Below are 23,186 nucleotides of genomic sequence, written 5' to 3'. Positions count from 1 at the left end.
TTAATTCTTGTACTTTGAAAATTGGTAGTGTTTTGTCTTTTATCTTTTACAAAGTCGCATCACTCCTGATGACTAGACATCCGAATTACACTTAGAACTTTCATGTTTTAGATACCCAACCCAATTTTGAAATCGATTATACATAGATAAAATAGTTTATCGGTATATATTTTTGAAATGTAAATGATAACTTATTAGAAATATTTTTACATAAAATGGTATATAAGAAATATTTCTCAAAAAAATTTTTAAGTTTGAATTTAAAACCCTATTTTTCTCACTTGTTTTCTTAAATTCGTTAAAACAACTATAGGTTTAGTATAAATATTATATAAACCATCTTTGCAGTCTTTTTAATAGAATAAGATAATCAAATAGTACAAGTCAAATAACCAATTCAATCAAAAGTCAAATAGAGCAAGTCAAATAATTAAATTAGACCCGGTCCTTAATGAAATAACAGCTTTTTATGAGTATTAACATTTTTGAATATTTCATGAAAATTGGTGTGTTGGGGGTGGGGGGCTCCGGGGAGATTTTCAAGGTATTTTGTAATAATGTGACCGTTATTTGCGATCTACCTACAGTATAAAATTTAGCTTTGTACTATTTATTTCCGATTCAAAATCTTTTAAAACTGGTGTAAAATGGATGCATCTATATGATTTGATTATAAATTGAATTGAAATGCAAACATCTGCTTCATTTATTCATCTACTGTAAAGATATGAAGTACCTTCGCTATCTTAAAAGCATTTTCGTTTATTTTTATTCCATTTTATCGTCGGATGCAATAGTTCAGAAAAGAGAGTTTATCTCTTAGCGCCCTATCTTCAGTTGTGCTTCCGTTTCTTTAGAATAGTTGAGTCTTTCAGTTTTTTCAGAAATGGCGTGCAACAAGAAAGGTTTTTGGATCACTTGGCGCATAGAAAATTACAATTTCTTTTTTTCAAGAACGGGACAAGGGTTTAACAGTCCGTCATTTGTCATCGATTCTATAAAAGATACTTCATGGGCTCTGAGAATAGTCGCTAACTCAAAGAAAAAGAAGGGACATATGGTTCTTGATATTGCTAGAACGATGCTTGCACCTGCAGAAGATTTGGAATTAAATTTCGACGTTTCTTTCTTCAAAGAAGATGATCCTTTACCACTATTCGAAGATACATTCAAACACGTATACTGCATAGATCACGAAAAATTCCTGTGCTTTATACCTCATCATTTAGTATACAGAAGAAAAGGAAACGAATTCATTCGACCAAAACTGTTAATAGTCCGCTGCAAAATAGTTAAAAGCAAAGAGTCTTTACCAGAATCTGTACATTGCTTCATACGTACACGAATCCGAGTAGAAACAACAGCTTTCATTGGATTTATTGAAAAGTTTAGTAGTTTTATTCCTGGAAAGGAAAGGATATTGACGATCAAATCAGTTTCTGAAAAAATACTGGCGGTAAATCTAAATTTAAGCTTGGGTGGTGACCATTGCTGTAAGGAAAAACTTTGGATAGAAATCATTCCCATTAAAAAGGACTATGTAAAATTTTGTACTTGTAAAGTATTTCTCATCGATTCTGAAAAAAAGAAAATAGAATGCGGTGAAGACAAATTCTTATTCATTGAGACAGAATCCGATGAATGGAAATTCCCACTACATTTCACGAAAGGTTACTTAATGGAGAACAGTACCAAATTTTTATCAAACGATACTCTGACTCTGAAATGCGAGTTTGCCTTTTCTACTGGTATCGAATACAACGAAATAGAAGACAGCGAGTTTGGTGATCTGGCTATTGCCACTCAACCTAAGATCACTTGTGCTTTGGAAGATTTGACTTGCTTGTTCGAAGAAGGTATTCTTTGCGATATACAGCTACAAACAGCAACTGAGACTTTTAACGCTCATAAGAGTATCCTGAGTGCACGATCATCAGTATTCAAAAGTATGTTAACCACGGACATGACGGAGAAGACTACAGAATGCGTGACCATCGAAGATCTGGATGCGAATACTGTTCGTCGAATGCTCATGTTCCTCTATTCGGATAGACTGGAAGATTTAGACTGGGAAAGTGCAAAGAACTTATACTACGCAGCAGATAAATACAGCATATTAGCCCTCAAGTGTAGATGCTCTAGCTTCCTGAAGGTGAACTTCCAGCCATCCTCTTGCTGTGAAGTTTTGCAGATGTCAGATCGGCACCAAGATGAAGACTTGAAGAAAGCCGTTCAAGAATACATCATCAATAACAGGGATGCTATTATCCACACCGACCAATGGTTCAATTTAGAAAAGAGTAACCCTATGCTTGTGATAGAAACTTTTCGAACCATGTCCTGAAAAATTGATTTATTTACTTAAAACTGTGAGTATTGCATCATAATTTTTTTAACTGAATTTGTATTGATTATTTAAGAAATATCCTAGTTGTTTATATTCATGTTTTGTCATAAGCAGTAGCATAACTCTATAGTATATGAATCCATCATCGAATTTTTACGGTGTGGCCCTTAGAAAATTAAACCCACGATAAATTATAAAAGTACTCTGCTTTATGACATGTAGTCATTCCTTTTTTAATATTGTAAGATGATTTTAAAGGATCTTATAACTTAAAATAAATAAGAGGAATTTTTCTTTTATTTAAGTAAGGAGATATTACGTTTGCAGAGTCCCACGGGGGAGCACCTCGTAATTGAAAATGAAAAACATCCGGCATGGTGGTTGGTTCTCACTACCGTGGTGGGTACACAAAAAGGTTGGAGTCTGGCTCCTCCATCGATGACGGAACGTACTTCCCAAGGGAAGGGCTGTACCGTGGCTGGTGATGGCCCTTAGGACTAAATCATAGTTCCCTCCAGAATGCTGTTGCGGCGGTCCGGACATTCGGATTTTCCCGGATGCCTTCCGGAAGGGTCGGAGTAGCCAGTGTGTGGTTACCCCTTGTAGGAAAGAATCATTACCCATAGAGGATTATAATTTTATGATCTTCGACACAACATTTATTTCATTTTTATTTTTTAGTCCTTTTGGATAAAACAATAGAAATATACATATGTCATTATAACACCACGTGTCAAATATCCTAAGACCTTTGTTTTAAACCTTCTTTAGTAATTAATTTTAATTTGAGTGTTTGTTAACATTATATAAATAGAAGACCCATTGTAAGAAAAGAAAGGTTTTAGTGTTAATATATATATATGTAATATTATTTGTTGTGAAGCATGATGCAGTTTGAAGACAATGAAGATACTTTTAATTTAGTGACGTCGTTTTATTTCATTTTGACGAAGCAAGCATATGTACAAGCGACGAGCACACAGAACGACACAGAAAGGAATGAGGGAAGAGCTCTCGGACATTTTATCCCTGGTCTTATATAACCTATGATTTTGATAGGGAAAACATTTCTTCACAGTGCTAATGTATTATGAGATTTCGATAGGGATTTTCATTACAGGCGCCGAGAAGGTAGGGGAAACAAAGGGAGATTTTAAAAAAGAATTTGCTTGATCAGCGGTATGTTATCTCTTCACGCGTAGTGTGGGTAAGTTAGATTTTAGCTGATTCAACAATTTAACAAAGCTTCTCTTGAATTAATTAAGTAGAGACAGTGGAATTAGATCACGAAATAAGAGAATATTTTAGAATGAAGTTACTATGGGCTAAATTAAGATGAAGTTATTATGAAAATTAATTAAATTGAAATTAGAGTTAAAATATCATTACATATATATATATATATACAACTAAAGTGTCGACAAATATTTTTATTTCTTAAGCAATTTGCCAATGTGCATGACATTTACTATTACAACTTTCATTAACTAATCTGTGGCAATCATATTTGAAATATTGTCAAGGACAATATCCCGTCTAGAAGGCATATCTTCTAGAGCTCTAAAAAATTCTATACCGTACTTATGTCAAATCATGCATATTATTACCAGAAATCAATTTTAATGCAACTCCATGGGGATTTTTGGGGGGTGGAGGGGCTTTTTATATTTGTTTAAATAGTTTCAATATTTATGTACCTCAAATCATTTGATGTAATTTTATTTTAGTTTTCTTAATATATCATATAATGTTCAGTTCAAGAACTAGAAGTATTTGGGCATTCATTTTTATATAAAATATTCCAGGAACACTAAAAAAAAATTGCCATCAGAGTTTAGGAAGTTAGGAATGTTAATTATCTAAACACACAAATGCAGAAAAGGCATTTATCATTTTGGATTGAATTACATTTTTTATGAAACTTATATGAAGTACAGTACACTCCCGATTATCCGCGGAATTGGGTGGCGCGGTCGCCGCGGATAACAGAAATCGCGGATAATCCGAAAAAAGCTAAAAACGGGTATAGCAAAAAAAGAAAACAGTCATTCCAACTTTGAACAATCGTTTTATGTACAATAAAACGTAAAATAAACAGCAGGAAATGTTTAACTAACGCTTCATATTTTAGTATATCACTCAAAACTAACCTAAAATGCATTTTGTTAATGAAAACAGAAAAGTGCTTTGTATTTACGAGAGGCGTCAAGGATACACATAAAAATTAATACATATGTACTGTTTTAATACTGTAATGTATTATGTAATTACAAAAGCATAACTGTAAAACTGCACCTTTTTGAAAAAACCAGTCAAAAAAAAAAAAAAAAACTTTGTGCGACAGGCGCGGATAACCCGCCCGCGGATAATCGGGAGTCTACTGTAGTTTTATAGTAAAGTGTTTAAAATCCCGAATAATCATATCGTTGGATATCTAATAGTTTTCTTCATTTTCCACTAAACAAGAACTATTCTTTTTTTAGCTTTAACATATATATAATTTAAGAATTTTTTATGAGTAAAATCCATGGTACCTAGATAGCTTATATCATCTAAGAATTTGTTAAACTTCGATAATTTATACTATTAAATTAAGGCATTATATATATTGTCGGTTATATAAATGTATATCAGTTGTCAATAAATATGTCGATTTAGAACTATAACCTGATGTTTATAGAACAAATAATAAAATACATTGTATTTTTATTATGTTTTCCCAACATATTGTACAGAGGCTTGTTTCCAAGGATGTACATAATGTTGAAATGTTTTAAAGGGTTTTATTGAAAATTGCATTTGAAAACGCTAGTAGTGCAGAATGAAAGGTTCAGGAATTTTCAAACAGAAAAAGTTGCCTATTTGTTGCTTTCAAAAAAAATTAAGTCATAAAATTAACTCTTCCTATCGTTGCAAACCAATCTCACTGACTGCAGAGGAAACAAATGGAGTGTTCAAATAAAACAGGTTGTCCGTTAAGAAAACAAAAAAATTCGCGTTGGCTCGATTATGTTAAAAACGTGACAGCTGAAATTCAACACTATCTGCTGCGCATTTCCATTCAGTCAGCCTGGAAGCGCTTGAGAATTCTCCGTAGATGACGTCATACAAGGCTAGAGTCATTCAGTGAGTTTATTTGAAAGTAATTAAAACATAAAGCAATATTTCCACATTTTAGCCAACTTATTGCACGTTTATCACGGATTTGATGCGGGAAACAAAACACAAAAATAAAATACGAAGCAGAGAAAGAAATTACTAAAAAAATATTTTCGCAAAACATAATAATAAAAAAAAAGGAAAATTTATTTTCTTTTAGTTATTTCTGGATTTTTACTTTCTCGTATATGTAGCAAAAAAAGTACAGTACACTCCTGATTATCCACGGAATTGGGTGGCGCGGCCACCGCGGATAACAAAAATGGCGGATAATCCGAAAAAAGCTAAACACGGGTATAGCGAAAGAGAAAACAGTCATTCCAACTTTGAAAAATCGTTATGTACAATAAAACGTAAAATAAACAGCAGGAAATGTTTAATTAACGCTTAATATTTTAGTATATCACTCAAAACTAACCTAAAATGCATTTTGTTAATGAAAACAGAAAAGTGTTTAGTACTTACGAGAGGCGTCAAGGATACACAGAAAAATTAATACATATGTATGTTTTAATACTGTAATGTATTATGTAATTACAAAAGCCTAACTGTAAAACTACATCTTTTTGAAGAAATCAGTCATTTGAGTTTGCTTCTTGCTTTGGAAGCATTTTCTCTTTGCTTGGAAGCAAAAAATAAATAAATAAAAAATACTTAGTGCGGCAGGCGCGGATAATCCGCTCCGCGGATAACCCGCCCGCGGATAATCGGGAGTCTACTGTATTCTAATAGTCCAAAAATACGACCTTGAAAATTTTTTTGAATCTTCACATTTAGAACTTTAATGACTCCGAAATGTTATTGTTTTTTAAACTATTTCATTCTGAAGACAATAATTCACAAATATGACAATCAAGATGAATGAACTTGTAGATGAATTCATTGCCAAAATTGTTAGTGTTTTAATATATTAATAATAAAGTGTGTGTGTGTGTGTGTGTGTGTGTGTGTGTGTGTGTGTGTGTGTGTGTGTGTGTGTGTGTGTGTGTGTGTGTGCACGTATATACTCCTAAGTGATATTTTTTTCATTTCAATTAACCCTTTCATTACCAGTTTTTTTCTTTTCCAAAAATAAGATAATTAGGGCTCTAATGAGTCAAATAAAGTATAAATAGCTATATTCTGCTAAACTAAAAACAAAAATTAACTATAGATGCAGTTTGGAAGTGGGACATATGAGTCTCAGTGGTCTTTTTAAATGGGACACGTGTTCCATTGGGGTTGAGGTGACCATATAAAATACAATGGATACAGGAAAAAATTGCACTAACGTATGAATGTAATTGCAATAAATTCCTCACTTGCTCATCCCTGATTTAAAAATATCAGCCGTACATATATGTCCCAATGGGATCCAAAGGGTTAAAAATTAAACAGAATTTCGCAGTTTTTCCGCGATTATTTCCGAAAATATTATTGTACAAAAAAATAAATTCTACACCGTTTCAAAATTTAAGCATTGTCTTTTTACTGATACCTATTTAATAAATGTGCAAATCTTTTCTAAATTTTGGCAATTTTTTTAATAAAACTGCGTAATTTCCACCAATAGATTGCATTATTGTTCTGAAATTCAAACCGTTTTCATTTTTTCGTCAAATATTTAATCGCTTGATGTTCCTTCAATAATAGTCAAACCGTACCACGGCCATCACCTATTTTATTTTTATCTCGGGAATTGAATGTTATCTGTTGGACGATGACGCTACCAACAGGGGAAATTCCCTTTCTTCAAATGCTGAGTAAAGAATTAAAACGCTTTCGCCTTTTCAGAAATGGCGTGCCCACGGGAAGGTTTCACGATCACTTGGCGCATAGAAAATTATGATTACTTTTTCGAAAAACGTGGATTTAGGATTTTCAGTCCACCTTTTGCAATCGACTCATTGAAGCATATTTCATGGATATTGAATATTGTCCCAAATTCAATAGAAAGAAAGGATCATATTGTTTTTGATGTCGAGAGAAAAGCAATCTTAAATGTACCAGATGCAGAACTAGATTTTGAAATTTCCTTTTTCAAAGATAACGATTCTATTCCTTTATTAGAGTGGACAAACATTCATACCAATCGGAATTCTCAGAATTCTTTAGACTGTTATGTGCCTCAGTATGCATGCAGTATACGGCAGAAAAGGAAATGAATTCGTTCTTCCGAATATACTAACAATCCGTTGTAGAATGTTTAAGACTAAAGGTTTAGTTTTAAAATCAGGAAGGTGCTTCGCACGAACCCGAATTCGTGTGGCAAAGACAGCGTTCGCTGCAGTCACAGATAGATTTAGCCACCTTGTTCATAGTGAAGAAAGGAATTTGGCGATCAAGTCAGCTTCACCAGAAAAGCAATTGTTTATTTTAAAGCTACGCTTAGATAATCGTTTCTGCTACGAAGGTCAACTTTGGATTGAAATCATTCCCATTATAAAGGACTATGTAAAATTTTGTACTTGCAAAGTATTTTTCATCGATTCTGAAGGAAAGAAAATAGAATGCGGAGAAGACAAATTCTTATTCATTGAGAGAGAACCTGATGAATGGAAATTTCCTTAAGTAAGTTCTCCATTAAGTAACTTTTCGTTTTACGAAAAGTTACTTAATGGAGAACAGTACCCAATTTTTATCAAACGATTCTCTGACTCTGAAATGCGAGTTTGCCTTTTCCACTGGTATCGAATACAACGAAATAGAAGACAGCGAGTTTGGTGATCTGGCTATTGCCACTCAACCTAAGATCACTTGTGCTTTGGAAGATTTGACTTGCTTGTACGAAGAAGGTATTCTTTGCGATATACAGCTACAAACAGCAACTGAGACATTTAACGCTCATGAGAGTATCCTGAGTGCACGATCATCAGTATTCAAAAGAATGTTTACCACGGACATGATGGAGAAGACTACTGATTGCATTACCATCGAAGATCTAGATGCAAATACTGTTCGTCGAATGCTCACGTTCTTCTATTCGGATAAACTCGAAAACTTAGACTGGGAAATCGCAAAGAACTTATACTACGCAGCAGACAAATACAATATATTGGCCCTCAAGTGTAGATGCTCTAGTTTCCTGAAGGAGAACCTCCAGCCATCCTCTTGCTGTGAACTTTTGCAGATGTCAGACAGGCACCAAGATGCAGACTTGAAGAAATCCGCTCAGGAATACGTGGCAATCTATCGGGATGCTGTACTTTGCTCTGAACAATGGAAGAGTTTAGAAAAGAGCGACCCTGAACTCATAATAGAAACATTACGTGCCATTTGTCTGGGGAGGTAAGAAAGTTAACAAGAATTTTAGTGTATAAAATTGTAAGTATGATATTGTGACCCATTTTTTTTTCAATAATTGTATGTTTTTAATTTAAAATTTTAAAATTGATTTTGCATTGAAATCCATCACAAATACCATTTTCAACTGTTTCTCTTTTCATATATTCAAATTAATGACATTTTGTATTTTATTTGTTTTGCGGAAGAAGTGGATATTTTTTAAGACAGTAAGTGAGATAGAAGTTACAAAGAAATGAATATTTTTTAAGACAGTAAGTGAGATAGAAATTACAAAGAAATGGATATTTTTTAAGGCAGTAAGTGAGATAGAAGTTACAAAGTTAAATAATTTTTGTGTGTAATGAAAACGTTGTTCATATTAGATTCACACCTTTTAAACTCAAACGATATACCATGGTAATATTTTACTGATAATGATTAATATTTGCGATAATGTTTAAAGAAATGGTATTAAAATTGGTATCACAGAAAAACTATGATTTTGAGTTTTAAATTGGTGTAAATATATTTTACGTGCTCTATTATACCGGGCCCTTTATGGAAGAAAACCTTTAAAATGTCGATTAATATTTAATGAATTAATAATTTGTTTAAATTTCAACACTCTACTTCAGGGAGCATTTACTATCCAAGAAGTAGTTCCGTAACAAGTTTGACAACTGTAGATCCAATGATCTATTCCACAGAGCGTTTTGAAAGACTTTTGCTTTATGCTCGTTGGATCGCATGATTTACAGATAGTTTAGTTATATTAACGTCCCCTTTTAAAGTAACACTAGGACTATTTTGGGACGGATCTCGCACTTTTGAACCGCAGTCAGATGACTAGGACGTATCTAATTTATCATCCTCTCTCCAAACTTCCACACCACACCAGCGGGTGGACGTTTGGCTCCGACGGATTCAACGTGCACGAGATCCACTTACACGACGGTTCGTTAGTGGAATCGGGTCTCGAACCTGAAACCCTTTGGTTCTGAAGCCGAGACCTTACCACCAGGCCACGCCACCTCGGCCCGATTTACGGATAGAAACCAGCTTTTAGGCATTAGGCTTATAGGCAAGATACAATGGTCAATATAGATAGCTTGCATTTTCTTGGACAATTTCCCATCTTAGCTGTATTTAATTATTTTAAATTGCTTAGGATTTAAAAAAAAGATAGAAACAACAAGAATGGTCTCAACGAAATCTGCATTAAATTGTAGATCTTGGGCAAGATCATGAACTCCACGAGTGTTTGGATTTTTATTTTCAGAGTTCGCTGGTGGGAGTTTGGACTTCTTAGTATAATAGAGAAAACCAAATGAGAATTTTGGCTGTATTTTGTAACCAAGATTTAATACAGAACTATAATGTTAGCAACAAGATAAATTTTATTTTTTTAAATCCTTGCATTTTCTAGCTATCGTATTTACTTGAATGCTGAAATACAGGAAACAGATGATCAATACTTTTGTTAAATTTGATCAAAATTTTATTTCACTGTATGAGTGGCGAACTATATGAAAGAGCGCCCAAGGCAAATGCTAATACTGCCCCCTTCCCTCTATTATTATTTTGTTTTTGAAAAGTGACCCTTATTTTTTTTCTTTAACCTTTTATGCCAAGGGGTGCAAAGACTAAAAATACAATTAAATCGAAATAACAGTATAAAAATTATTTTGCAATTGATATGATCTGTATCAATTGCAAATTTATTTAGATTATATATGATTAATTTAGATCATTATAAATGATTTATTTATTTAAATTATTATGAATCTATATATATAAAGAGAGGGGAACTTTTGAATATAGAATATACTAGAAAAATATTTAAAAAATATTGTACAATAGCAATTTACAGAATTTTATAAAATCAGCTGGAAAGTTTTATACTAAATTTACAAAGAGAATTTTCTAGATTGAGAGGATTCTAAATGTTATTAGTTTAGTTGTCTAATAAATAAATTTGTAAAAAATACAAATTCTATGAAATAAAATATTATTAATATGTTGTTAATATGTTGCCAAGCATAGCTTGCCAAGTTCATATCTCTTTCATTAAGTTTTTATTATTTGTATATTTTTAAACACCGGAAATCTATTTGAGTATTATTTTGTATAAACTCAGATACCTCGCAGTTAAAAGCCATAATCTATACTTATAATGAAGATCAATGTGTGTGTGTGTGTGTGTGTGTGTGTGTGTGTGTGTGTGTGTGTGTGTGTGTGTGTGTGTGTGTGTGTGTGTGTGTGTGTGTGTGTGTGTGTGTGTGTGTGTGTGTGTGTGTGTGTGTGTGTGTGTGTGTGTTGGCGCTCTACAGGCCAGGTCATTTGACATACAGCTATCAAATTTGGTACATGTATGCCTTAGAGGTCGGGAATGTGCACCTGGGGTCCCTTTTTTGAAATTTTAATTAGAATTTTAATTATTAATTAAAAACTAACTTTCCCGCGAAAAAAATCTTCCATTTTCCCTACCGCCAACTTTTCCGCCAAAAAAATCTTCCATTTTCCCCACCGCCAACTTTTCCGCCAAATAAAATCTTCCATTTTCCTCACCGCCAAATGAGTAAGGCTTCAGTTTTTTTTTTTTTTTTTTCTCCCAACAGTAATGAGGCTAGGGTTAAAATTTTTCGGGGGATTATTTCAAACGATTCTGTTTATTTTCTTAATATTTTAGGCATTTAAAATTAAACATTGTTAATTAATCCATGTTTCAGATTCATTCTGAAGTACTTTTGAATTAAAATAACACAGAATAAAGGAAATTAAAAATGTATAATCTGCATAGCGTTACCCCAACTGGCGTAGAAAAATTCACGCATTTGCGTTACCGTAATTGGCGAAGAAAATTCACGCATGCTCATTGTGTTCTGATTGTTGGCATGGCAACCATTATCAACGGACGATTTAAATTACTTTTAGGTTAGTTGTATGCTTTTGTAAGTAAATTGTATTTATGTTAGTTATATATTTTTTTGTATATGCTTATAGTTTTAAGTACATCGTTTTTTAAGTAGTTTTTTTTAACCTGTTTTCAATGATTTAAATTATTTTTAGGTTAGTTGCATGCTTTTGTAATTAAATTGTATTTATGTTAGTTATATATTTTTTTGTATATGCTTATAGTTTTAAGTGCATTGTTTTTTAAGTAGTTTTTTTTTAAACCTGTTTTCGACCGATTATTTTAAACGATTCATTTTATTTTCTTAGTGTTTGATGCATTTAAAATGAAGCATTGTTAATGAATCGATCTGTTCATGATGAATCTGAGAAAATTTTGTTGACAAATTCTTGAGATATTACATAAATTAAGAAAGATATTCTTTAGTGCCCATAAAGTTTAAACGCTCAGTGACTCTATTATCAGTAATCATATTATTAAAAAAAATGCTTTGTTTCAGTAAAAAATATTATTATATTAATTGTAGATTTACACTTTAATTACATTTACACTTTAATTTAAAGCATAAATTCTACGAGGGGTAACAGAAAATTAGAGAGATACATATCACGTTATGACTGAAGGCCTTTATAATATTATGAGTGAATTATATGACTATCAAAATTTGAAGCTTTAAAATATTTTGCTGAAGAATCTATTAAAGTTGGAATTGCGTAAAATATTTAATGGTACGACCGGAGTTTAACCTCCTGCTTGCGTAATTTTTAAAAATCGCCAACAACGGCCTTGCGAAATGTTCAAAAGCAAAAGAGCAGATGTTCAATTATAGTGCATAATAAAGATTGCCAGCTTTGGCGCGTTATAGCAACTTGGCGAAGAAGGGGGTTAAACTCCGGTTCAACCTATTTAATTATTAAAATTTAAACGAACATTAAGATTGGCGAACCGGCTGGTCGCCAAAGGAGGCTAATAAATAAATAAATTATATTAAAAATAAAAGGTAATAACTTGACAAAATGCCCAATTTGTTATTTAAAAAAAAAAAAGTGCGGGGGTGTTTTATGATGTGACTAGGGATAATACTGTCTACGTCCGCTACTGGATTAAAAAATAACTCACATATAAAATAACACTTAAAAATAAAATTATTTAACCTTTGCAAATATTGATAAATTTCCTCTTTTCAAATCAAATGTCGTTTCATAAAATGTCGTCATTAAGTTTTTGAATAGATGAAGATGGTCGCAATGTGGATATTTACCCTGGGCACAATTTTCTTTTGATATTTATCGGCTGGCGATAGTAACAAATTTCTACACCAGGTGGCGCACGCAGTGCTGCCAGCAGGAAATTTTTGTTCAGCTGTTTAGTGAAAGATTTAACTGCAGAGAAGTGCTTACTCGAGTTTTCGACTTTATTAAAATGGAACGGGATAGAAAATGCTTTACGATCACGTGGCGTATAGAAAATTACAATTTTTGTTATAAAAGAAAAGGGAATGGTTTCTCTAGTCCTTCATTTGTCATCAATTCGATAAAAGACACCTCATGGAAGTTGATTATAATTCCAAACCCATCACAAGAGGAAGGACATCTATTTTTTTGTATTCAAAGAATAGGTCCCATATCATCCGAGTCAGGTTTGCTTTTCGAACCTTCTTTTCTCACCGATGATAGTTCATTTCTATCGCATAATGGAAGCACAAATACAAAATCTTGCAAAGAATATTTTTCTGATTGTTTTGTACCTTACCATGAAGTTTACGCCAGAAAAAGAGGTCTGTTCCTTCTACCTAAAACGCTAACAATCCGTTGCAAAATGTACATGTCCGAGGGGTCCTTCCCAGACGCAGGGCAATGTTTCGCGCGCACTCGAATTCGAGTGGAAAAATCAGCGTTTATTGGATTCATGGAAAAGTTTAGCAGTCTGGTTCCTGACGAGAATAGAACATTGTCTATAAAATCATCTTCAAATGAAAAACAGTTACTAACTTTGAACTTGAGTTTTGCTGGCGACCTCTGTTGCATAGAAAGAATATGGATTGAAATCATACCCAACAAGAAGGACTATATAAAGTTTTGTAAGTGTAAATTTTTTCTTGTGGATTGCGAAGGAAATAAGACAAAATGTGGAAGAAATGAATACTTATATGAGAATTACATAGGTGAAAGAGATCCGGGAAAATGGAAATTTCCTCTGAATTTTACTAAAGGTTATTTGAAGAAAAATACTCAGTTTTTGCCAAACGATATTTTGACACTGAAATGCGAATTTGCTTTTTCTGGCAGTACAGAATGCAAAGCGATAGAAGACAGCGAGTTTGGCAATCTCACTCTTGTTAATAAGAAACACTCTAAGTTCCCAAGTGCTTTGCAAGATATAAGTTGCTTATACAAAGAAGGTATCCTCTGTGACATGAAATTGCGAACAGAAACTGAAACTTTTGACGTTCATAAAAATATTTTGAGTGCACGATCTTCGGTATTCAAAACTATGCTTACCACAGACATGAAAGAAAAAGACTACCGATTGCGTGATCATAGAAGATTTAGATGCAGATACTGTTCGTCATATGCTTAAATTCCTGTACTCGGATGATTTGGGGAACTTGGATTGGGAACGTGCAAAAAATCTGTATTTTGCAGCTGACAAATACAATATTGCAGCTCTGAAGTATAAATGCTCAGATTTTTTGAAGAGTAACCTCCAACCACCGGAATGTTGCGATCTTCTACTTCTTTCAGATAAACATCACGATGAAGAATTTAAAAAAGCGGTGCAGGAATATATAGCAGAACATCACGAAGAAGTTCTTCAAACCGAACAGTGGATTAATTTGGAAAAAAATTATCCTGTATTGACAACTGAAACTTTTCGAGCCTTGTATCTAAGAAATTGGAAAAATTAACAGAATTAATTATTATATAATACGGTAAGTAATAAATCTTAATAATGTTAATTTTTCTTTGTATACCAATATAGCCAAAATCCAATATATTGTCGATCACATTTCAGACAGCCAAGTGTTTAATTTTTCTTTAATTTGAAATTTCGCTATAAATCAATTTATTGATTAAAAGAAACAGAAAAATAAAACGAGTAAATCAAAGGACCTTCTTGGCGCTTGGTTAAGATTGTTTTACTTAAAAATGGCATGTAATTTTCCTGCAATATTTCGTGTGTGTGTGTGTATGTGTGTGTGTTTTGAGAGAGATTTATTTTAACTCTTGGGAATTGCAATTCATTCTTTAAAAACTACTTTTCATTTTCTTAAAGTTAATTGCTCAACTGAAACGATTCAGAAAGAAACTGAACATCCGCTTTAATACGAATTAGTAACAGATTAAAACACATTTCTTTTTAAAAGCCATGTAATAATTGTCCTTCTCGGTAACGTAGAAATCAAATTCTTTCTTGCTCGACGTTAATACGGAAATCCAGAGCCTGAAGACTGTTTGCGCTTGTGCACGCGCAAGGCATGCTGGCAGTTTTGGAGGGAGGACTTTCTCCGCTACTGATGACGTCATAAGCCGTCAAATCATCGTATGGAGGAGCAATTTTAACTGATATGTTATTTTGTTGCTACTGTGAATGCATAGTAATAGAGAAATAACTAACCAGGCATTCCAGGTTAATCGAGAATTGTTCCAACATAATTTCGATTTGAAAAAAATATTTAAATTGTCGCAGTTTGTCCCACTTTTTTTTTGGTGTTAAATAGTTGCCTGAAAAAAGAAAGAAATATGAATTTAATTTCTTATTTTAGTTTCTGCTGAACTCTCCTTTCCAATTTCTAATAGAAAAAATGACCTTCGCGCTTATAAACGTCTGCAAAGTAATTTTTCATTCCATTACATCAGATTAATGTCATTTAATGTGCTTCAAACGCGAACATGCTTTTTTTCCTGGGTGTTCTTATTCCCATCCCAAACCATGTCATCCAAAGGGAGAAAAAGAGTGGTTGAGTTCCAAAAACAAAGGTAGTTCACCTTGGCAGATTTTTCTTCTTGCGTAATATTCTCGCAGTTCATTCATTAGCGATTATGTTACATTTAAAAAAAAGCTAATTTATTACATTCAAAAGTAAGTACGGTTATGCAAATACAATTTTAATATGCTGTTTATATTATAGGCATTCATTGGTGATAGTTTCTCAAAATCCTTTATAATATGAACATAATTTTTTCAGCAGAATCATGGCCGAGGAGAGAAAAGACACTTTGAATTTTTGACTTCGTTTTATTCCATCCTGGGAAGCATAATTTATATACAAGCAGAAGCGACGAGCACATCAACATAGAACAACACCAGGGCGAAATTGGGAAAAACCAATAAAATATTTATCCCTGTGACTATATGCTGCGAGTTTTTCAAAAGGGTTTCTTCATACGTTCGATTTAGGTAGGGGAATCTAGGTATCTTTTAAAAAGAATTCACTTGGCTAAAAAATTTTTTATTCCTTCACGCTGAGTGTGGGAACTTGTCAACTTCAGCAATTTTAGAACTCGTTTTGAATTAATTAAATTTAAAAAAAGGTGGAATTGGATCAGGAAATAAGAGAACATTTTATAATGAAGTTAATTTGGGCTAAATTAAGCTAAAAATTAGGAAATTAATTAAGTTTAAATTAGATTTTAAAATATCATCACATATATAACTTTTGAACGAAGGGTGGTTTTGGGTTCTAGGGACCATGATTAGTGAAGAACTGAAGAAATTTTCCCGAAGTCTTATCAAGAGAACCATTGCAATAAGTAATCTTCTTATAAATATCTACCTAAAAGATTGGAATAACAATTAAAGTCAACTCTTCCAGTCCAAGAAAAGTCGCTATACGCATGTTTTGCATTGCAAACAAATCTTCCTGACCTTAGAGAAAGTAGGTGGTGGAGTACTGAAATAAAACAGGTTGAAAACTCTACTTAAAAAGCAAAAAATAAGATAGCAGCTACTGCGCATGTACGCATATAAATCAAGCTTGGGTGCTCTTCGTCAGAATGATGTCATACAAAGCAAGACTTGTCCGTTTTGTGCTTTTAATGCTTAGTTTGTCGCATATAAATGAAGAATTTGCTGACCCTACGAATAAAACGTTAAACAGAAGAGCAGAAAATTATAATGAAGCAATTATAAAATACTCTTCATAAATTGTAATAATAATTTTAAGATAATAATTTTAAATTTTTTCTTAAATTTTACTTTTTTGCATACGAAATATACAAAAAGAAATGCCAAAAAATTCGATTTTGATCTATCTTTACGTTTCAGATCTGCCTGAATCTGGAAAAGAATAATTTTGGGATTATTTCTGTCCGTATGTGAACATAACTCAAAATCACATTGAGCTAAAGAGATGAAATTTCTTTGTTAACCTAACATTTAATATCTATTTCCATGTCAAATATTGGATTAAATATATCAAAAGAAAGTCAATGTGTCCAATTACATGTGAACTTGATAGATCAAAAATGTAAAGAGCTTGATGGATGAAGCTTGGTACTGTCGTCAACAAAAAAAAAAATGGGACACCTCAAATTTTTTTTATTTATTTACTGTCACAATTTTATAAAATTGGTGTCAATGGAAATGGATTAAGATAGACGAATTGATTATGATTAAACTATTTATTTAACTACTATTTCGAAATTTTTCAATTACGGGAATCGAGATTTTTTAATAATTAAATTCATCTTGCTTTTTAATGCATGTATATGAAATTTCGTTCCAAAATTTTAGTAGTTTTTGAGATATACTTAATTTTGTTTTCTGAAAATTCCGCCCAAAAATAGACAAACCACTGTGAACTATATTTTAAGTAATTTTCAGCCTTTTAATAACGCCGGTAAAGATTTAAAAAAAAAATATTCTTGCACCTAGTCTGTTCTCCAATTAAATTTTGTATCGTCTGAGTGAAGAAAAAAATCATTTAAAGAAAAAAAATTCACATTTAATTAAAATCGTCTGATCTAAAAATAAATTTATTATTTAATCTGAAATATTATAATTGCCGTTGAAGCTTGTGCTTCATGAAGAGTAGATATATAAATTCAAATAAATTTAATATATGGTTCCTTAAAAAGTACGCGTTAAATTTCGACCGCGGGATTTTACAATTTTTGTCTATTACATAAACTATTTTGTGCATATTACATAAACTATATATGCGCACAATTTTTTGAATTCTGACATTTTAGCATATGAGTTTTGCACACATGTAAAAATTTTACTTCGTTACTATTCACTTTTTTCTCACCTTCATGTTTAAAAATTCATAAAAAAAAATATTAAATTTGTGTTATTTATGTGTTTATTTCATGATTTAATTAAAAATGATAATCTTCTTTTAGTGAGTGAAAAAAGATTGGAAAAATATGTAATAGTCTCCTAGATATCGCCTAAAGTGCATAAATTTCATTTAACACTGGAAACTTCATTTTTCAAAAAAAAAAAAAAAAACCTATAACTCTTGAAATTATCGTCGGAATTTCATAAAATTTATTTAGAAGTTAACTGCAAATCGATTCAGCTAAAAATCTCGATTTCCTAACGGAAAAATTTAGAGTTAGTAATTAATTAACTATGTTAATTAACTCGGTTAATCAGTTTGTCTGTTGGAATAAACCTGTACCCTCGCGCCGTTTCCACCGACACCAGTTTTGTGAAGATGCGACAATAAATAAAATAATTACAGAGGTGTCTCATTTTATTGTTGTTGTTCGACTGTACATAGTTTTATCACCAGAAAAATATATATGTATTAAATTTTGGATTAAATCCGACAGAAAAATGACCATCTGATTATCTGTATATTTGCTTGTATGTGAACGCAATGATCTAATTAGATGCCGGCGTCATGGCCTAAGGGTACCGCGTCTTCACCATGATATGGGCGTCCCGAAGTCGAGTCCTGGTTCGGGCATTGTTGTTCTTTACCCTGTATTCTATCTGTGAGGTGTGTGAAAGAGTCCTCCCCCCCTCTAAAAAGGGATTATGCAAGCGAATGTGTGAGTGTCATCTTCATATGAGCTATAGAAGTCAGACTTCTGCCCTCGGGTGCTCGGGGTCGTCTTTACCCACAGAAGCTACTGCACTCCCTTTCCGTGGTAATGTGGACATGACATCATCATCATCGTCACAAGAATAGAATCACCAAACGAATACCCTGAAAAGATTTGTACTATTTCAAATATTTCTAAAGTGAAATCGCTGGTTATAAGAGGAAACCCGCGACGCAGAAATCAATTCTGAAGTCTTTAGATATATCTATAGCAACAACAATAAATAAAATAATAAATTAAAATTTAAAACTTAAAAAAGATTTAAAAAGCACAGAATATTTGCCACCTTTTGTACACCTGTACATTGCAGCAGACAAATACAACATAGTAGCCTTAAAATACAGATGCCCAGTTTTTTTTTTTTTTTTTTTTTTTCTTGAAGAGTAACCTGCAACCATCCAATAGTTGTGACCTTTTGGTTTTGTCAGGCAAACACCAAAACGAAGAACTGAAACTACCATAAATAATATTGCAGAACAAATTAATCGCCAAAAATCACATGACAGCTTCAACTAAAATGCTAGATTCCCATCAAAGATCAATATTTCGTATAGTTATTGTTCGCCAATACTATGCAAGGCATGGGCGACCTTTCATAAGGTTCAAAATTTTATGCGGGGCAGAGTCTATAACACTTTTATGAGAACATACGATTAAATTTTGAAGAGACCACTTCTGCTGCTTATCTTAAAATTTGCTTTGCATTAAAATCTATCACATTATTTTTAAATTTTGATAGGCATATTGCACACACTATTTTAGAAACTCTTCACCGTTCTGTTCATTGTGTTGTGCATACCCGTATTTCCGTATCATCTCTGAAAAGATTAATGTAAAAATAATTCAAGACTTACTTGATGAAACTACTTAAAAATTTCATCATTCCATACTTGTGAAGTTAAACCTTGATTATAAATATAACAGAATTACAAACAGTTTATTAAAAATATACTTTAAAGAGAAACATATTCAGTATCGAAAAATAAACTATATCTGTATCATAAGTAGGGATGACGAATATTTTAAGAGCGGTTATTACGTAACCAATATCAAAAAGTCACAAATACAAGTGATCAATACTTTTCAAAGAGGGGTGTGATTCAAATCCTTCATACGATCTTACTGATGATATTTCGATTACAAGTTTTGGATCACGATAGAAAGTAACAATCGATACGATATCACTGAAATTTGCCAGAGCGGTGACTTTACTGGAAAGTAACAATCGATACGATCTGTCCAATGGAAGCTCTCGAAAAAAACCGATGGAAGCTCTCGAAGAACGGACCGATTATTGGAATTATCGTATCGTATCATTGAATTGCATATCACTGAAATTTATCGGAGCGGTGATTTCACCGGAAAGTGCGAGGCTTCACTGGAAAGTGCGAAGTCACCGCTCCACTTTACGAGAGTGACCGATATTCGTATTTGATGTTGCACTATTCCATACAGATCCTTTTTAATTGCTCGTGACATGATTGACTTTGATTACATGTATTCTGTTTACTGCTGGCGCCATCTATTGGTAGAATGTAGGACTAAAGTAAACATTTTAATGAAATGACATACATTTTTAACTCACCTTTTCCAGAAAATGGCTCACTCTAATAAATAAATTAAATAGTTTTGAGAAAAAAATAAAATTTAAGAAGTAAGCTGAAACAGATAAATTAATTCAATCACACGTTACTTAAATTAGTAAATTAAGTATTAATTACAATTAATAAATTTTATATTTAATATTAAGTAATAATTTTTAATTAATAATATGATTGAAATAACAGATATTTGGAACGCATATTTAAAAATAACAATAGCATTATTATTTGTTATTCAAAAAATCGTGGATTATGCATCTCTAATTATAAGCAATGGAATAAAATTCCAAAATGAAATATTTGTATTAACAATGAAAACGATTCAAGCTTCTTTAAAAGAGTGAAATATATATTGCTGTGAAATAAACTTAAAATTATATTTAAAAGTTAATTGAAGGAAAACAAAAAACATATAGCATTTAAATTGTTATAAATAAAAAGATATATTTTTTTCAATTTAAAATTGTGTTCTTCCAATTAACTAAAATTCTAATTTAAATTTCAAGAAATAGCTCAAAGTTTCACATTTCCACCATTCCAAAATATACATGGGCCAAATTTAGTAGCTCTAGATCTAACGTCTGGTTTGAGAACCGCCAACACACACATTTTTCTTTATTGTTTGTATTGGTATAAATTATTCTGATTTTTTTAACTATAAGAAATAATATTATTTTATAAGGTCATTTCTTAATCAATTATCAACATTTATCTTAACTTTTCTCTTCTCTTCGTTTCATAAATATAATTTCAATATAAACATTTTACGAAGGAATTTTTTTTTTAAAACTCTAAATCTCAATAACTGATATCGAAATTTTATTGCAATAAATTATTTAAATATTTTAGATATATTTTGTTAACATATTTTTTCAAATTTATGCCAGAATAATTTTTATTTTTATTTTCTTGCTTAATTCAATCTTTCAAATTTTTCAGATTCCTCTAAGAAGATCGCTGAGCTTCTGGAAATGCTTTCTGCCTAAATGTTTCTGCAATTTTTGAATAAATCTTTTTTATGTTTACTTATATCAGAATGAAAACATGTTAACGATAGATTTTTTTTATGTAATAATAAATGTATTGTAATTGTTTAAAGAAATAAATGCCTATATTCTTTATTTTTCTTTCTTGAATATCATATATTTGCTATTATCTTCAACCTGACCAAGTAGGATCATTTACGGTAAATTTTGTTCATTTTTTTTCAATGCCCTTTTAAACTTTTATAGTATCTATTAGAAAAGTTTTCACTCCGAAAATTTTATTAATTTGCCGTTGCCATACACAGAAACATTCCGAATTACAGTTCCAAATGATTTTTACAATTGGGACTGTAATTGGGAACCAATAGCCATTGTCATACATTGGAAACTTTCTCAATAGATTTTAACAGAATGTGTTTGAAATAATGCGAAGCAACTGGAATTTACTTCAGAATGTGTTTTCACTATCTATTTCCAGCTACCCTCATCGGTTTTGGTGTAATTGAGGAGTCCCGTTTTGTCTTTCGATCGCGGCATTGAATTGATTTTAACAGAATGTGTTTGTAATAATGCGAAATTATTGGAATTTATTTCGGATTTATTTTTTTTTTTTTTTTTTACTATCTTATCCTAATTACTTTTTTTTTTTACAAAAGTGACTTCAATTTCATAAAATATCACATGTCAATATTATTATAACTATTTAACACCTTTACTTTCGAGAAGTTCTTAATCATTCTCCATCTCTTTCTCTTTTTGTTGGAAAAACATAACTCAAATTATAGATCACTAGAAGAAAGAATTTAAGGCCAACAAATAGACATCAATATTCAATAAAAGCTAGTACAGTGGAACCTCACTTAACTTCGTTCCCAAATCCTCGTAATGCGAAACATTTGTTAAGCAAAACAATAACTTTGTTAACTAAACAAAAAGCTACGCTTCAAATTTCGTGAATATGAGATACAATTTACCTTTAAATGAATTTGTAACGTGCATAGTTACTTTCTGATTCAGATTATGCTCTTCAATGTAAGCATTTCCCATATTTTTCGCATCTCCCTTATTTCAAAGAAAGTTTGCTGCATCTGTTATTTCCTCCTCTTTTGACCAAATCTCCTGCGCAACTTTTTGCTATGACACAGAATACAGCTCCATAAACTCTTCGGTTTTTGGCTGCGTTCCTCCGTCAGCTTATCAATATCATTGCTATCCACCTCTAGCTCCATTATCTTGGCTAGAACATAATCTCGTCGATTTAAATTTTGCAAGCACTTGCTCAAATCCTCTGGAGTAACGTTCGTCAACGCTATCTGGAAAAAACTTCTTGTATTCTGAAATAAGGATTCTCTTCGAACAAGCACTCAGCACACAAGGCTGCTGATACACAAGGTAGAAGCTAATCCAACATGTGACGTCGATGTCTTCTCGTCAAGAGTTTGTTTAGTTTAGTTCAGTTATATTAACGTCCCGTTTTAAAACAACATTAGAGCTATTTTGGGACGGACCTCACCGAGGTAAGATGACGAGACGAGGATGACACCTGAGCTGGCACGCCCCTCTCAAAACTTCCACGCCACAGCAGCAGGTACTCATTAAGAGAGTCTTGTTTTTGTATTTTGTTTTGTCCGTTATGAAAAGCACTCATTAGGAAGATACTCGCTAAGCGAGCTTTCTATAGTGTAGTTCAACGTAGAAAGCAGAAAGAACGTAGAAAGCAGAATTAAAAAGAAGGCTTAATCAACAATCCAGCTCATTTTTCTTCGCTATCTGCATTGCTTGAAAAAAGAAAAATTTCCTATCATCTACTTCAACAATAGCAAGTTTGGAGTGATATAATGAGGTAGCTCATGAGGT

General features: G+C 32.2%; 1 protein-coding gene across 2 annotated transcripts; it reads left to right on the top strand.

The window, feature by feature from the left end:
- Positions 1–797: 797 nt before the first annotated feature.
- On the top strand, positions 798–21,447 carry LOC129988728 (speckle-type POZ protein B-like). 2 transcript variants are annotated; one of them, XM_056096996.1, is made up of 2 exons: positions 798–2,369; positions 21,283–21,447. In XM_056096996.1, the coding sequence occupies exon 1, from the start codon at positions 887–889 to the stop codon at positions 2,342–2,344; it is 1,458 nt and encodes a 485-aa protein (XP_055952971.1). In that variant the 5' UTR covers positions 798–886; the 3' UTR covers positions 2,345–2,369; positions 21,283–21,447. The 2 variants fall into 2 exon arrangements, with proteins under 2 accessions (XP_055952971.1, XP_055952972.1); XM_056096997.1 differs by lacking the exon at positions 798–2,369 and adding an exon at positions 7,301–8,773.
- Positions 21,448–23,186: the final 1,739 nt, after the last annotated feature.

Source organism: Argiope bruennichi, chromosome 10, assembly GCF_947563725.1.
Source record: "Argiope bruennichi chromosome 10, qqArgBrue1.1, whole genome shotgun sequence".
Classification (NCBI taxonomy): Eukaryota; Metazoa; Arthropoda; class Arachnida; order Araneae; family Araneidae; genus Argiope; species Argiope bruennichi.
The sequence above is the reverse complement of the archived record's forward strand: the minus strand, read 5'-3'. Positions and strand labels throughout refer to the sequence as shown.

Excerpts from the sequence above, each read along its gene's own strand:
- LOC129988728 (XM_056096996.1), top strand. The coding sequence starts at position 887 with ATGGCGTGCAACAAGAAAGGTTTTTGGATCACTTGGCGCATAGAAAAT.